We start from the raw sequence: 16,336 nt of genomic DNA, 5'->3' as shown, positions 1-16,336 counted from the left end.
ACAATTCTGAGATATTCTGCATGATTAGCCTCACTACGGGAATACACCAAAATATCATCAATAAATACAATGACGAATAAATCGAGAAGTTTAGACCCTCATGAGGTCCAAAAGATCACCTTCCATTTGTTCATACCCAAATAACATAACAAAGAATTCATAATGACCATAACGGGTTCTCCTTGCCCATTTGAATATCAACTTCCTTAACCATTAAGCGATGGTAGCACGATTCGAAGTCAATCTTGGAATAACATTCATTACATCTCAAGAAAAGTTATCTATGTCGGAGAGAGGGTAAAACCCCTCTTAATGGTGACTTTGTTCACGTTTATCATAGTCAATGCACCGAGTAAGGAACCATCTTTCTTTCGGACAACATAGACCGGCCCATCACATGTTAAACATAAATGCACTAATAAATCCGAGTCACTAGATCTTTAAACTAGGCTTTTATCTCTTTTGCGCCATCAATCCCATTTTCGGAATAGGATATCGAACTAGAGATGTTAAGAATAGATCAATTCTAATCGAGTCAATCTCAAGTCAGGGACTCGAGAAGATCTTTTGGGAAGACTTCGAAAATCCTTAACGTGACAAACCTCGTAATACTAGAGTTTGGGTACATCCTAGCTCGCTAAGTGTGAGATATACCCGAAAACGTGCCCTTAACGGCCTTGAGAGATAGGAAAATAAATCTAGACCTTAACCGTAATCAAATTACCCTTCCATTCTAAGAAATGTTCAAAGAATTCAAGTTTTATTTTGGTCTACTACTTAGCCGTGGCGAAGATGAAGATAACGGTAACTCATGATTACATCAAAGTCTACCATCTATTAGACATTGTAAGTCGGCTATTGTTAGAAATGATAACTAAAAGCTAGGCATACCAATTAAATACGCCTAGCTATCTAACTCCCCCATGGGGTGGACACGTCAAAGGGTTCATCCATAACCCAAATTAATCCCAAATTTCTTAGCAATAAATAGGGTTACATAAGATAAGGTGGATCCTGGGTCAATAAGGGCATAAACGTAAAAAGTGAAAACTGTTAGTGTACCTATGACAACATCTGCACGTGTCTCTGTGTCTTTGGCGACCTGCCAGCGCATACAAACAGTTCTGACCACCACCCGTATTGTCGGACTTTGCGGCTCCATGCCCCGATGGTTTAGAATTACGAATTTGGTGATTTGGCTATTTGTGGATTGGGCCACATTACCGGGTGCACCTTGTCTGAGCCGACGGAATAATGATCTTGATTTCGCGGCCACACTCATAGCAAACATCCATACCCTATTGACACAGATGGTGAACATAATCCACATTGAGTAATCGGAATGCTTCCATGCTATGATTGTGACCAGCTATTATGTCATGATTCTAATATTTGAGTAAGTCTACCTTCGTAAGGATAGATCATACTGGAACTTTGGGGATTGGGCCGGTGGTTGCCAATAGGAATGGGTCCACATGAGGTTCTTAAAAAAATTTCGCCTCCATCGCCCTCATGACCTATTTACCTGCGGACTTAGCTCTTTTACCGAATTTGGTAACTTTCTTTTACGGAGAGCTTGATCTTTTCATTCGGTCCTCATTACCTTGCAGAAAAGCAGCCATCTTGGCAATAGTCATATTGTTGTTCTACGCACCGTATTTGCATCGCCTTGTTATATCGATTTGATTGGCATGTGTTAAATCTCTAACTACTAGGATCGGTTCGGGAACCAGTTCATGGGGAGCGTGATTGGTACAACAAGTTGAAATTGATATATTCTTGATACCGATTTTATGTAATTCTACTTAGCCTCTTGAACTCAATATCTTTGTTTCCCCGATTTTTAACTATGAAGTTTTAAAGAAAAGGTAACGAAAATAACTTAAGGACTCAAAATGATTATTTCGGAATTATTCCCATGACTTATACCAGATATGGGCCACATCCTGTAACTTAAAAAAACCAAACTCTGCTGCTTCTATCTCAGTATCATGCATAATGCGGAACACCTTCTGCAATCCATCTCTATAGTTCTGCGGATCCTCCTCTGCCTTAGTCCTTGTGAACACTGGAGGTTTCATCCGCATAAATTCATGAGTCTTGGAACTAGTAGATCCTCCACTAGCACTAACGCTACGAACCGTTTCCTGACGTTGAGCCTGATTAGCTATAATCTGGGTGAGCAACTGAATAGGTCCCCTAACATCCATGTCCGAAACATTAGGTGGTGTAGCTGTAGCATTAGCTAGGGTGGCCGTCTGAGCCTGAGTGTTCCCTTATGTAGTTGCATCAGCGGTAGCCCTCTAGCTAGTAGCTGTATTCTTCTTGTTGTACTTTTTTTTTCAGAGTCATTTTCTGAAATACGTAATTCGCACGAGTTAGAAGAATTCCTGAAAGTACTGCTCTAACTACACGATCTAGAGTATGAAAGAAGTGAGTGGGTGGGGCCCTCAGACATATAAAAGTGACCCCACTGGACACGGTTTCATAGATTCCCTAAGACATTTGAACCTATTGCTCTGATACCAATCTTTATCATACCCCAAACCATGGCCTGGGAGTAATAACGAGCCAAAATGGCTAGACGACTCCGAATATCTGACATAACATAACTGACTAGTCTATGAAACCCATATCGTGCAACTCCCGTACCGAACATACTGGCGGGACAAGGCCCCTGTAGTTATATAATATACTACATGAAAACGTTTAAACATGTAGGGTGTTTCATAAATGTAAATAATGACTAAACCCCAAAGAAGATGCGGCTTACCAAGGCACATTACGTGGATGATCCTGCGAGCTTAGGGATGCATCGTCACCGTAAATCCGTACCGCATCGTGAAATGCGATAACTCCGAGTAATAAAAAAGGACGTACATCAAGAACAAAGATGTACTAGTGTGTAAAAACAGGCGAATGAAATAAATATGGCGCATGAAATAACATGATAAGAGGGCCGACCTAAACTTGGTCATGTATAATCAAAATGAATATATACATACACACAAAATGACAGAGAATATATATATATATATATATATATATGATTAAAAACATTTTAAGTGGGGAGCGCATAAATATAAGCTCCGAAACATGAATCAACACGTGGGTACGTGGAGACGTACCGGCTCAAATTTAGAGCTCTCATACCTTGCCAGGGGTATAAGATATAAACATGGCATGAAAGGATCCAATCAATAAAGCATGAAGGAATCGTCCTAAACATGGGCGGAGCGATCCTTATCCTACGGTGGCTAGCGTAGTTTCAGGCTATTAAAGCCTTCTCGGTATACCCTCGAGCAACTCCAAAAGCATAAACATAATATAGGTGGCATCTCGAGCCAAATGGTTTTTCATAAAACGTGACTTGCATTATACATGGATGAAGTTATATAATATACTTGCATGAAAACGTTTAAGCATGTAGAGTGTTTCATGAAAATAAACATAGTAATTAATAACTTGCATGTAAGAACCCATGAAATGCAAAGGATGGGTTTTTCATGGATTACAGGACCTAATATTCTCAATAACCATAAATGGAATATCAAGAACATAATAACGAACTATATATAGAAACATGGTACATCTATATATATATAGACTTAGGGTTATCATCATCATGTCTAAAACCTAGTTTTGGTGAACTCTTGTATAATCATGGATGAACGTGGTGTGGGAAGAACAAAGTTGTTCCCACACGTGGATAGAAGCCCTACATACCTGATAATGCTCCAAACTTATAATAAAAATTTGAACTTTGTAGAAGAATTCCAAAATCTTGAACCTTGAAGAGAGTTTTCTTGAAAACCGTAGGTTGTTAACATAGGATTTTGCTTAGAATTCATGTATAATCTTTAAAATTCACTTAGGAATACATGGGAGGGACTTACCTTGATGTATGAGGATGAGGGGAAGAGAGAATGGTCGTTCTAGGGCTTGGGGATATGAAGAATGAAGTGAAAAAGCCTTAAAATGAAGTTTTAATGTTGTTGTCGGACCTGTTTTACGCTCACTTTAGGCCCATTTTACAGCCCGTAAATCAGATTTATGGACCTTAGATCCTACCATAAATCCGTAATAGTTTGCTAGATTTTTGGACCATTTTACGGCCCAAATTTACAGCCCATAAATAATTTACGGCTCGTAAATTCTGCCGTAAATCGGCAGAACACTGTTTTAGTAAAACGGAAATAATTTGTACAGATGTCTGCTTGACTTCCATAATATACCGTTGGAAAGTATGTCAAAGATCTACAACTTTCAAGAAGGCAATTTTCCCAAATTCCGTATATATTTTTCCATATACTCACTTTAAGTGAGACCTGGTGCAAACTCACTTGAAAACACGCTCCGTAGGGTAGCTTCCGACTTTACTTTGCCCAAGGACTCTTCTTATGTCTTGATTGGGTTTCAAACACCGTTTCTACACTACTCATATTGGGTTCATTATACCTCCGTCTTACGAGTCAAATATTAGCCTGAATGCACGAGGTGTTACAATTATGTTATTCCAGAATCCCAAAAAAGCTTCAAAATCAATCTCAAAAGGTTGGTCTTCAATTCCTGGTTGGCCAAATTGCTTGGTTCTTGAAAAAAGGTCGTTATACACATATTTTAATGATATGTATAATTATAATGCACGGGGGGTTTTAATTGGTTGAATTTTACACGTAGGATGTGATTGACGTTCACGCGCAAGGCTAAAGAAAATGAAATTCACCATATATGTTATGTAAGTTGGATTGAATTTGATTGACACACTTAAGGCCAAGTTTAGGGGTTCAATGGAAACAATACTTAGTTGAGATGTCAAAATGAAAGAAAGAGGCAAGTTTAGGAGGCTGCATATGCATTAAGCCTTAAATTTACATCAAATAAATCAAACCGATGAAGGAGTCATGATTCAATCCATCCAAAATTTATTTGGGTCAAAATAAGTCAAATAACTGGTCATTAACCCAATCAAACTTCAATCCTTTTTTATTTGGGGAATAATCCATATATACGATCTACCATCTAGTTTTCAACCGATGTATCATCGGTGTAGAGATAATATATTTGTTTTGTATAGCTATATATATAAACATTGCATCTACTCTATATATATAATGTATATTCTTTGTATAATCATGTACAAATACATGAAACCAACTCAAATTACAGTGTATATATAATGTATTTGTTCCGTATAACAATGTATAAATAATGTATCCACACTGCTATACAAAATCAAAGGTGAACCAGATTGTCTTTCTTTTCGAATTTTCAGCTACTAGAATAGTTCGAACAAGTTCCATCACCACCGATCTATTTATCAAAGTAGATTTCCAGATTTGAGATAATCAAAAGCTTCGAAACCCCCAACAATGGTGGCCTTTACATTTTTGAATTTTCACCCTCAATAATCACCAAACTGAGCTCAATGGAATTTCACTCGAACCCAAATTTTAGAATCGTCTTCCTTGAGCTATTTCCAACAAAATGAGACAACACCCATTCGATATTTCACAACAAATTTTCAGATTGGGCAAACCCAGATTCTTCAAAGGATGTTATAATGGATTGTATTTGGTCTTTTGAGATTTCTTTCTATTAACAAGTCAACTGAAAAAACACAGAGAGAGACAAGGAGAGAAAGAGCGCAAAGACGCGCACGACAATAGTTAATAGTGTGTTGTGCTTTAGTTCATATGTCTTTTGCTTCGTGTATATGTATGAAAAAACACAGAGAGAGACAAAGGAGAGAAAGAGCGCAAAGACGCGCACATAGTTATTGATACCTAGGTGATAACTAAGAAATTGGGTCAAATTTGGTAAAGTAAATCACTTATGGGTAATAGGTCGTAATTAAACTTTTTATTTTGCTTTAAGAAATATGGAGACTAAAATGACTTTCTTAAATTATTAGCTTACATCCTTCAAATTTACATAGTTTTCAATCTCCAAATTAAGGTTGTATATTTGAGTTTGAGTTGCATTTTGGCTCGCAAGTTACATTATTTTGACCCATTTGACCAAACATTTTTTATCCTCAAATATTTTTCTCCAGATGTCCTCAAAGGGGAATTTGACCAAATAGTTTATAATTTAACAGGTCATTTTGAATTTAACTCATTGCGTCAAGTCAATAAACTGATCATAGTCCTATTAAAATTCGAGCGGCTTACTAAAAAAGGTGTAGATGTGGATACTTTTTTCACCTATACATGACCAGTAAATACTTTTGATCCATTACAATTTTAAGATGTAGATGATTGCTTTTATACAACAATTTTAAATTTATGAATTTAGTATTGATAGAAAAGTTTACTCGTTTAACACCAATCTTTACTAGGGGAACCCATTCTTATCATAATCCATTTTATATTTATTCATTTTATTTTTATTTTTGGCTGTTTGTGTAAAAGAGCTTAATTTTCTTAGAATAAATATATAAATCATTAGTTAACATATTGACAAACAGTAATATGGACATATTTAGGTAAATCAACTCGTGTTCATAATCATCTCGTCTATTATTCTCTCCTAGTTTGAAATGCCGTGGTAATGTGAAAATTTTGTGAAAAGTTCCGTGCAAGTACTTTATTTAAGGGGGAACCCAATTTAGTTTTTAGATTTTCCTTTCTGAACCAAAATATTAATATAGCTAGCAAATTAATAGTAGGTTTCAATATAGTGCTTTCTTTTCTTCTGAAAAGGTAACTAGCGATACAACTTTGAAGTGCAAGGAAGACGTAACTAGTTGACTCCCAATTTTTTATCAAGACCAAATTTTTTGAATTAAGATTCCCTACAAAAGCACACATATACAATGAGTAAATTCAACAGGCTAGACTATTCCTACAAATACAGAACCGGCTATATTAAAGTTTTTGTTATGCACAACGTAAATATGTTAAAAAGGGCAGCCGGTGCAATAAGCTAGATTGTGCATGGAATCCTAAGAAAGAGCCGAACCATGTAGGGTATGATGTACGCAGCCTTCCCTTGTATTTTTGCAAATATAGGTTGAACCCATGACCTCGTGTCACACAATCAACTTTTACCGTTGCGCCTAGGCTTCACTCTATAGATACAAATATAAAAAAGGTTATAGCTACAAAAGAGTACACCTGGCAAAGTACAATCATGGAAGGTTGTTCTGAATACATGTTGAAGCGTTTAAAAGCCTAAAGAACAAAGTATGAACTAGGATTGAAGATTCTGGCATGACCCACTTTAAACCAGTCATGCTAAAAAATATCTGTCACAAATGGCTATTGTTTTCAGCATTGTGCTAACACAGAAAACATCTTGAGCTTACTGGAAGAATATGTCAATATTAAACAACTGCTAGTCATAAGCACACTAAACAGCACAAGCAGTTTAGCAGACCCAAGAATGTTGAGATTTACAAGATCAAGGCCATATGATCCGTTTATTTCTTGTCATTGTCATCTAATAACCTCCTCGTATGTAAGGCATTTAAACGGTTGAGCTCATCCCTACGCTCACTTGCATCGAGACGACCAACATCTCCAACGAACAACAACAAGAATGAGCCTGCTGCAGTTTTCTGGCAAGTGAAATCGTGTCAAAAAAATAGAAAGACAAAACTGAAAGAAAGCATTGAAGCGCGAAAAATCATTGTCCTTAATAAATATTGGATGTATACTATTTAGGAGAGTACAAACAAGTTTCTTCGGCATACGATAACACCAAAACGTTTACTGCAATCGATAAGCCACTTTCAAGGACAGCATAATATATAGAGGTTCAAGAAGGTTATTCAAGAAAAAGGTGTATTATTTAATTAACATGTATGTCAGTTAGAATAAAAAACTCAAATTTAAATTTAAGCTTAAGTAAAAATAAAACCTTTTATTTGAAGGTTCGGCTCGACCGTCCAATTACAAGTCCAAGTCATTACATATATTTATTAAATGAATTGGACTTGGAGTATAAGCGCTAGAATACACAACACAGGTCTCCGTATGAAGTGGCTTTAGAGGTCCTGCAATGACGAAGAATCAATGTGGAAGCAATTGATTGGATAAAAATAAGGGATGGGAAACTTCTGGACCACAAAGTTTCCTAACAATTCGTATGAGGAGCAAATTCCCAGAGCACATTCACAGTAAATTGGGAGATGGTAGAAAAATCCTATTCGGCAAAACAAATGGATATGGAACAAGACTACTCAAGGTCAAGGAGCAATTTCCCAGGATTTTCAGCTTCGCAGCTAATCAATGTGCAACAGCAAAACTGTTAAGTCTCCGTAAGGATAGACATACCTTCCAAAAGAAGGAAATGAGCTAATTTTTGCAATAGAAATAAGGATGTCAAGGACTGGAAGCAGAACAGACAAGACCTAATCGAAGGAACACAAATCCAGCGTTTTCCCTATAAAATCGGGTTACAAGGTATTCTGCCAAAGTAGTAGGCAACATGATATATGGCCTAGAAAATTGATATGAAGAAACAAAGCCCTTACAAGGTTAAATGCTTTACATGGCCAGCGGCAAGAGAGACATGTTTGACATTGCAAGTTTATAGCTCAGGCTTGGTACATGATTTTGAATTGATTTGAACTGAAGTGGTGCATGTAGGAAACTCAGAACTGCTTGCGAGTTGGAAAAAGGTAGGACTTCAAATAGCTCCGGGACAAATTGTAACACTGCTACCAGCAATTGTCTAGTGGATGGCATGGAAAGAACGGAAACAAAGATACGAAGGCGAAAAAGAGAATATTTATAACTTGTAATATAGATGTAAGAACAAAAATGTACAGGAAGTTGAGAGGCTGATAAGTTTCCTCAGTTCATTTCAACAAACTGAAATTTTTTACTTTTTGTAACTGCACATCCTAAGCACACCCTAGGTTGCTTCATTTTTTCACCAATCAAAAAAATAAAGCACCTAGGGGGTGCTTAGGTCAATTACTTACCAAACAAATGTGTCAATTACTCATATAAGGAAACTTGGTGGACTTTCAGAATTAAATTACTCTTAACATTCCACAATGCATTTAAGCTTATCTTCTTGTTTGAAGCAAATACACTTCAAAAAAAAAAAAAAAAAAGAAGAAGCAGAGAGTAGTACTTGTTATCAGTTGCATCGCTTGCAGAACTTTAGTTTCTGTTGTGACCATGATGAGCCTGTTCTGCAAACCCACACACAAACAAAATTGACGTCATGTAATAAAACGCCTCGCGATTCTAGAAACATAGAAGAAATTAGATACGTGCTACTCCTATCTCATAGATCCACAGGATTCAATATCCCTAACGACAACTATGAAGAAGCTACACGTGAACACCATGATCATGGAAAGCTCAACTGCGTCCATCTCATTAGCTAACATTACCAGCATTATAACACAGTGCTGTAGTATAAGATAAGTCACGGGTCCCATTTCTTTTCAAACTCTAAATAACAAGTAGAAGATGCACATGAAAGTTAAAATACATAAACCAAAATTAAAACAAGCAATTACAGAGCTATCAAAAAATTCATAAACTTCAAATGCACTTTATAATGTTAAGGAAGGAGAATTGCAAACAGAGCTACATTGACAACAACTATATGGAGTAGTTGACAACATCCTTTTCGAATAAAGATGAAAAATTTGTATACCCTATCAATTTTGAACAAGTTATATTTCAACTCTGGCACTCTTGGATCATATATAAACATCAAAAAATTAATTCTTAAATATTCTAAATATGGTGTTGACCGTTCATATAAGATATAGCATATCAAAGTATAGCATATCAGTGCTTCGGGGAAAAGGATGTGGTTGAACTTGTCAGCTCCGGTGCTCCAATTGTGGTTGCTGTTACCAAGACTTCAGAAACTATCAAAAAGATTGTTTCCAAGTAGGTGAATGGCTTCTGACAAAATGGAAAGTAATTTCTAAGTTGCAAGCAGTTGTGATTGACTCTCAAATAGATAGAAAATGATAATACAGGAAGATAACTAATTAGTAGCACTGAAAATGATATTCCTAGACTTATAATGTGTACACATAAGGGAAACTCACATTATTTATCATATCAAGAGAGCAGTAATATCTGATTTCCAAGATAAAGACGAGTCAAAAAAACATTCAAAATATTTGAAAGTCATGTACCTCCTCAATAAGCCAGCCTGGAAAGCCTGGAAAGCGCAAACGTTGTTTTAATTGTAATTTCTTCAGCTTGCATAATTGCAGTGGATACAATTTCTTTTGCAGATAGTAATCCGAAATTGTACCATAGCGATAGTAGAGCCAAATAAACCAAGCGAAAGAAATATTCACTTCTTAGTTTCCGAGTAAAGCTCTGGTATCATGTCAAGAACGGAAGGATTCACGCTTATAACCTTTACCAGAATCTCAGACGTACTTGCATCAAATGAGAAGCCCCTTCCAGTCATTTCCTTCATGAAAGCTGCCATTTCGCTAATTTTGCTGCACCTGAGAAATCCTTGCACAAGAACGTTGTATGTGACATTGTTTGGCAAATAACCATTGTCCTCCATTTTTCTAAGCATAGCTTTAGCTTCATCCAACAACCCTTCTCGACAAAATCCATTTATCAAAGTAGTGTATATTCTCACATCCGGAAGCAATCCCATTAAAGAAACCTTCTCGAAAATCGCAGAAGCTTCATGGAGTTTACCATTTTTGCACAATCCATTAATCACAACACCGTAAAATACGATACTAGTATATTCTATCTCACTTTCCAACTTATTAAAGTGTGACATAGCTTCTTCAACAAATCCGTGCTTAAAATAACCATTGAGCAAAGTGCAATGAGTGTATAAATTAGGTATGGGCCCCGTTGATAGCATCTCATCAAAGAATTCTTTTGCAAAGCCAATTCTTCCAACTTCACATAGACCTTGCATAATAGTAGTGTAGGTAAAGATATCAGGTTTTAATCCCTTTTGAGAAATTTCATGAAACAATTGCATTGCCTCAACCATTTTCTTTTTCTTACAGTATCCATTTATTAGTATGCTATAGCTAATAATGTCAGGCTCAATGCACTTATCAATCATGATATCAAACATTCTCCTCGCTCTATCAAGTTGACCACACAAACAATATCCATCCATTATCGCATTATAAGTGATCAAATTAGGCTCTACGCCTTTATGGGTCATGTGTCTCAGTACTTCCTCGGCATCTTCAACTTTCCCTTCTTTGCATAGTCCATCTATAATTATGTTAAAGGTGCGCACATTTGGATAAGTATTAAGGTTCACCATCTCAGCGAACAAAGTCTTAACCTTTTCCCACTGACCAAGCTTACACAAACCATCAATTAATGAATTATATGTGACAATGTTCGGAGGAATACCTTTCTGCTTCATCTCGTTCAGAAGGCTGATAGCAGCATCTAAGTTTCTATCTTTGCAAAGAGCATCTATCACAATGCTGTAGTTCTTTATGTCTGGCTTAGTCCTCCCTTGTTCCATTAACAGGAGCAAACTCAAAGTCTTCTCAGTATGACCCCTTTTACTAAGCCCATTCATGACGGTTGCATACGTGACTTCGTTGGGCTCACAAATCTTCTCTCTAACCAACTTTTTGAACAATTCAACCGCATCTTTAACCTTATTTTCAGCAAAGATTCCCCTAATTAGGGTGTTAAAGGTGACAACATTAAATGGAATGCCATTCTTCAAGTAAATGGGTAATACCGAAAATGCACAGTCAACACGATGCATCAGGCAATAATCATTAATCACGCTATTCAAGATGACTCCATAAATTGGGATACCCAATTTCTGCATTTCTCGAAAAAGGAAAACAACAGCAGAGTAATGTTTCATATCTAGCATAGTCTTAAATAATTTAGAGAAACTGACAACTGAAGGAAGAGGCTTCATTCTAACCAATTGATGGAAGAGAGTAACAGCATCATCTAAACACTTGACATTCTCAATCTTGCTATTTAACCCAAGTTTACCCTTTGCAGAAATGGATGCATTACTATGACTTGAAGAATAAACTCTAATTGCAGAACAAGAATGGGAAACATCAAAGAAAGAGAATAAGGGAATAATACCATTTTCGCAGAGAGATTATCTTCATCTTCAGTGAGTGAGAGAGTATTGCCCTAATTTTGGAACAATTTTGAGGGAGTGTGTACAGAGGGCAAATGAGATGATGTATTTGAATACACATTAGTCCCTTATGTTTTACGGTAGGTTCAAAATAGTCCCTTGACCTTAGGCATTAATAACAGTTTCTGTGCTTTGAGTTTGCCAAAATGTAACACTTTTGGTCTCCCTCAAATATTGCTGAATCATGTCCTTTAGATTTGACAGGAACTCGAGCTAAAAATTAAAAAATAATGGAAACTAACATTTAGAGATACAATTTTTATATTTTTTTCCATTTTTGATTTATTTCTAAAGTTTGGTGTGGCAAAATTAATATTTTTGAGGTGTAATTTCTGCTATTTTCTTATATTCTTTTAGTGTCTAATGTAGTTTTTTGTGTTAGCATATTTTAGGATTTTCAAAGTGCCAAATGAAACACCCTTCACTGCGTGTATTTAACTGTATTTTTGTTGTTTGTATGCAATTTTCGACTAAATACAAGATTAAATACAGTGTATTTTTAAATGGATTAGAGTACATTCTCCATTTTAGACTCATCCGCAGTACGTTGACTCACTGCTAGCTGATTTTTTTCCTAAATAAAGCGTACATAATTAAGAAAATTTGAATCAACATTATACCAACATGAAAACATCCATCACATGCATTAAAGAGAAAAATGAAGTTCCTCCTAAAAAATATTCAACTAAATCCTGAGATGTTACAAATGCACAGTAAAGCTTTCAACTTCAGCAGATCTTAATCTTCTTCATAATTTTTCATGCATGAAAATAGAACTGAAATGACAAAATCAGTAGTTAAAGCCTGGTACACAAACTTGTTAAACATCAAGAATCATATTCCATCCAAAGGCCTCGTTCTTACAATCTTACAATACAGAAAACCTGACTGCCATTAAGGTAAAGATCTGTTAGACAATTCAGAACCCATCTTAGGCATGAAACTTAATGATTGCATTGAAAAAGATTAGCTTGCCCAGAGAATTCCAACTGATACTGCATTTACATAATCATAGAGTAACCTTGGCATATGAAACATCTATCAGACTATTCAGGGCCTATCTTAAAATAAACATTAATTTTCAGTGATTAGCCTATCACTTGTTCATATAAGCCTATCTCAAAGACTCAAAGCCTGCTTAAAAGATGCAGCACTTGCTAAAGCTAGCAATTTGTGAAGCATAGAGATTTAATATTGTTTGGCAATTTGTGAAGCATAGAGGTTTAATGTTGTTTGAAACAACAGGGGAATTAAACAAGAGCAAGAAGAGATTAATAAAATTGGCTAAGGGTAATGTAATTCCCCAACCACATGAAAAATATAGATCCATGTCGAAATACAACAGGAATGCAACTATTCGACCACATTTCTACTACCAGAAGCAGAAGTCATGAGTGCAACTTACACATATTTCTTTTGCCTCCTCGTTTACATATAATCCATCTGGTTTCTTGTGTGTAGCAAGATACAGTTGTGCGCGTCCAGGCCTTGAATAGCCCAAGTGACCTAATTTTGAGGAAATGGTTTGTCAATCAAATGATCAAACACTGTTTTTCTAGTCTGTCACTTTGCATATCCACATATAGGACAAGGACATTTTATTCTATTTCCTACAATGGCATTCGTAAATGCAAAATCCAGAAATCGATTTGAACCAAGTACGTATTCAGGGGTTTTCCTTGGCTTTCCAATCTAAGATTTATCCATCGGAAAGTATTAACTTTAAGTGCGGCGATAAACCTTTCAGAATATGAAAAGAAAATATCAGTTCTCCTTTATTAGATCGAAAACAAATATTCAGAATATTAACTATGAAACACACTCAAACTACAAAACTGTAACTATCCAAATATGGAGGGAACAAAGGCATTATATAGTAACTCTACATGATGGAAACATAAGCATTCCTTGCAAAAGTCAAATTCAGGGGAAAAGCCTAAAGAAGTACAGCAGTAGCAGCTCAACCTCAAGCAGAACCAGCAGTTGTTTCGATAGAAACAGAAGCAGTATGCACTGTATTCTCTATTTTTGTTATTCATTTCATTCTTTGATTCTTAAATCTTTTCTAAACCACTATATAGATTAATGTAGAAGAGAAAGGCATAGAATCTAGCTGAGTGATAAGGAAATGACCACAATCAAGCTGTCCTGAAGCATATTCTGACAGTGACATATGCTACTGTCATTTGAAAAAAAAGGCTAAGCCTTACATTATGTCATACCAACATAACAGATGAATCAAATTCATATTCCTTGCCAATGTAAGTAGACTTTTATTATATTGTACTTTATAAAAAGAAACATAAAACAAAGGTGGTTGAACTTTTGAGCATAGAGTTCCCTTTTGAACGGCATTTCAACCATTTCAGATTTTGCTATCCTTCTTAAAAGAGAAGATGCAGTCTCAGGTTAATTTTTCCAAAGACTTATACATTACAATTTCAGCTAAAACTTATTCCCTTTTTAAGAGGAAACATCCAGATAAGTCGACCACAAACACATCCCTTGACAGTTTTAGGTCCTTAAACTCATAATAAACTAGTATCCTATAAAGAGAATATTAAAACAAGGTGCAATAAGCAAGATCAATTCAAAACCCATCACATTTAAATATAACTTGAATTCCTATACACGCAAAAATCAAAACACAGCACTTTTATACCCATTCACACTACCATGCGTTACGGAAAATTTCAGAGGATAATTTTTGGTTGGCTCCAAATCCCACAGAAACCAGTAGCCTGAATAAGAATTCTCAGTTTACACTCTCAAGTATTGTAATGGATAAAGTATTGGTTGGCTCTAGAAGTTCTTTTCCTTACTCAAAAGGAAGGTAAGCCACTTTCGTCATACCTTTTTATTCTTGTCACGGAAGTATTATGTTTTAAGGCTATAAAGGCTCCTGAACTTTCTCACAGATGAAATGCAACTTAACAGCATTCTGCTAGCCATTGAGGGTAGACTGCATGTAAACTGGGGAAAGAGCAGCATTTTCCAGGTAATGCTGATCATATCATTCAGAAATTGGCTGCCATCTTATGTTGCAAGGCTGAAAATTTCCCTACTGTTCATTATCTTGGCATGCCATTTGCTTCCAGACACAAAGATGCTAAAAATTGGCAAGGTGAAGAAGTTTCTCTTCCTTCTTCAGTGGAATATCATCCAGCATACTACTTACTACAGTTAACCTGCCACCATGAGAAAATACATTGTCTTTCGAAGGTGCAAGGTCGTTTTTGCATTTGGTGTATTGGAAGACTGTTAGTACTCACAGGAAACTTGGAGGCCTGGGAGTGAAGAACCTAAAGCTACAAAATAAGAGTTTGCTACTAAAATGGTACTTGAGTATTAATGTGTAAGGCTCCTATGGTGTATCTGCCAGGAGACAAATCAGGAATCTCTTGGATGACTTTTACGAATGTGCAAAGCTGAAGTCGGCAAAGAAGGTGAAGGTCGACAGACAAGTGGATTGATGACATCACTTTAATGAAGAAGTTTCCAGAACTTTACTCTGGCAGCATGAACAAAAGTTGCATTGTGGAGACTGCTACTCCAATGGGGGATAGAATCTACATTTGGAGTAAATAGGCTAAACCGCCCTAAACTATCACGGCTTTGCTAGTTCCATATATACCTAAACTATTGGATGTTCACAAAATACCCCTAAACTACTATAAACTCATTAAAATACTCCCAAAGGAATATGACCTGCCATGTGATCATCACGCTTCAAAAACTCCTCCAAAGAGTTCCAAGGGGCAGTACACGTAAAGAAAGTTTGAGCGAATAGGTTAAAACTGCTCCTCTAAACTATCACTGTTTTGCGGGTTTCATACCCAAACTATTGGGTATTGACAGAACCCCCCCTGAACTATCGTGAGCTCATTGTGGCAGGTGGACTCATTTTTAAGACTCTTTTCATCTCTCATGCGCCTCTCAGACCTATTCACTCCTACTTTTGAGAAGGAATTATTTGATCGGAAATAGAGCAGGTTAATGTATTGATCCAGATGCCGGAGCCACCCATAAAGCCTGTGTAAGCCATGATAATCTACAAAAGAGCGGGCTCACAATGTGCAGCAGATGTTTTTTATGTGAAAGAGCTAGCGAGTCGGTAAATCATCTACTACGTTGCCTATTTACCAAAGAGATCTTGGATATGTTTATTACCATCTTGGGAGTCCATTAAGTCATGTCAGAGTCCATTGAACTTGCCTTGAATAGCAGGAATTAA

At 36.3% G+C, this 16,336-nt stretch overlaps 3 protein-coding genes across 3 annotated transcripts in view; all 3 read right to left on the bottom strand.

The window, feature by feature from the left end:
* The window catches only part of LOC132050589 (putative pentatricopeptide repeat-containing protein At1g12700, mitochondrial), a 50,654-nt gene that overhangs the window by 8,615 nt on the left and 25,703 nt on the right, over positions 1-16,336 (bottom strand). The gene's annotated exons all lie outside the window — the stretch shown is intronic.
* Positions 1-16,336, bottom strand: part of LOC132049049 (pentatricopeptide repeat-containing protein At1g62670, mitochondrial-like) — a 40,731-nt gene that overhangs the window by 20,965 nt on the left and 3,430 nt on the right. The gene's annotated exons all lie outside the window — the stretch shown is intronic.
* LOC132049048 (putative pentatricopeptide repeat-containing protein At1g12700, mitochondrial) lies at positions 7,114-12,060 on the bottom strand (the record flags this gene model as incomplete). Its single annotated transcript, XM_059439715.1, has 3 exons — positions 7,114-7,561; positions 9,088-9,148; positions 10,118-12,060. A coding segment is annotated over one exon (1,779 nt), but the record flags the coding sequence as incomplete, so codon positions are not given.

The sequence above is a fragment of the Lycium ferocissimum genome, chromosome 3, assembly GCF_029784015.1.
Source record: "Lycium ferocissimum isolate CSIRO_LF1 chromosome 3, AGI_CSIRO_Lferr_CH_V1, whole genome shotgun sequence".
In the NCBI taxonomy this organism is placed as follows: Eukaryota; Viridiplantae; Streptophyta; class Magnoliopsida; order Solanales; family Solanaceae; genus Lycium; species Lycium ferocissimum.
The sequence above is the reverse complement of the archived record's forward strand: the minus strand, read 5'-3'. Positions and strand labels throughout refer to the sequence as shown.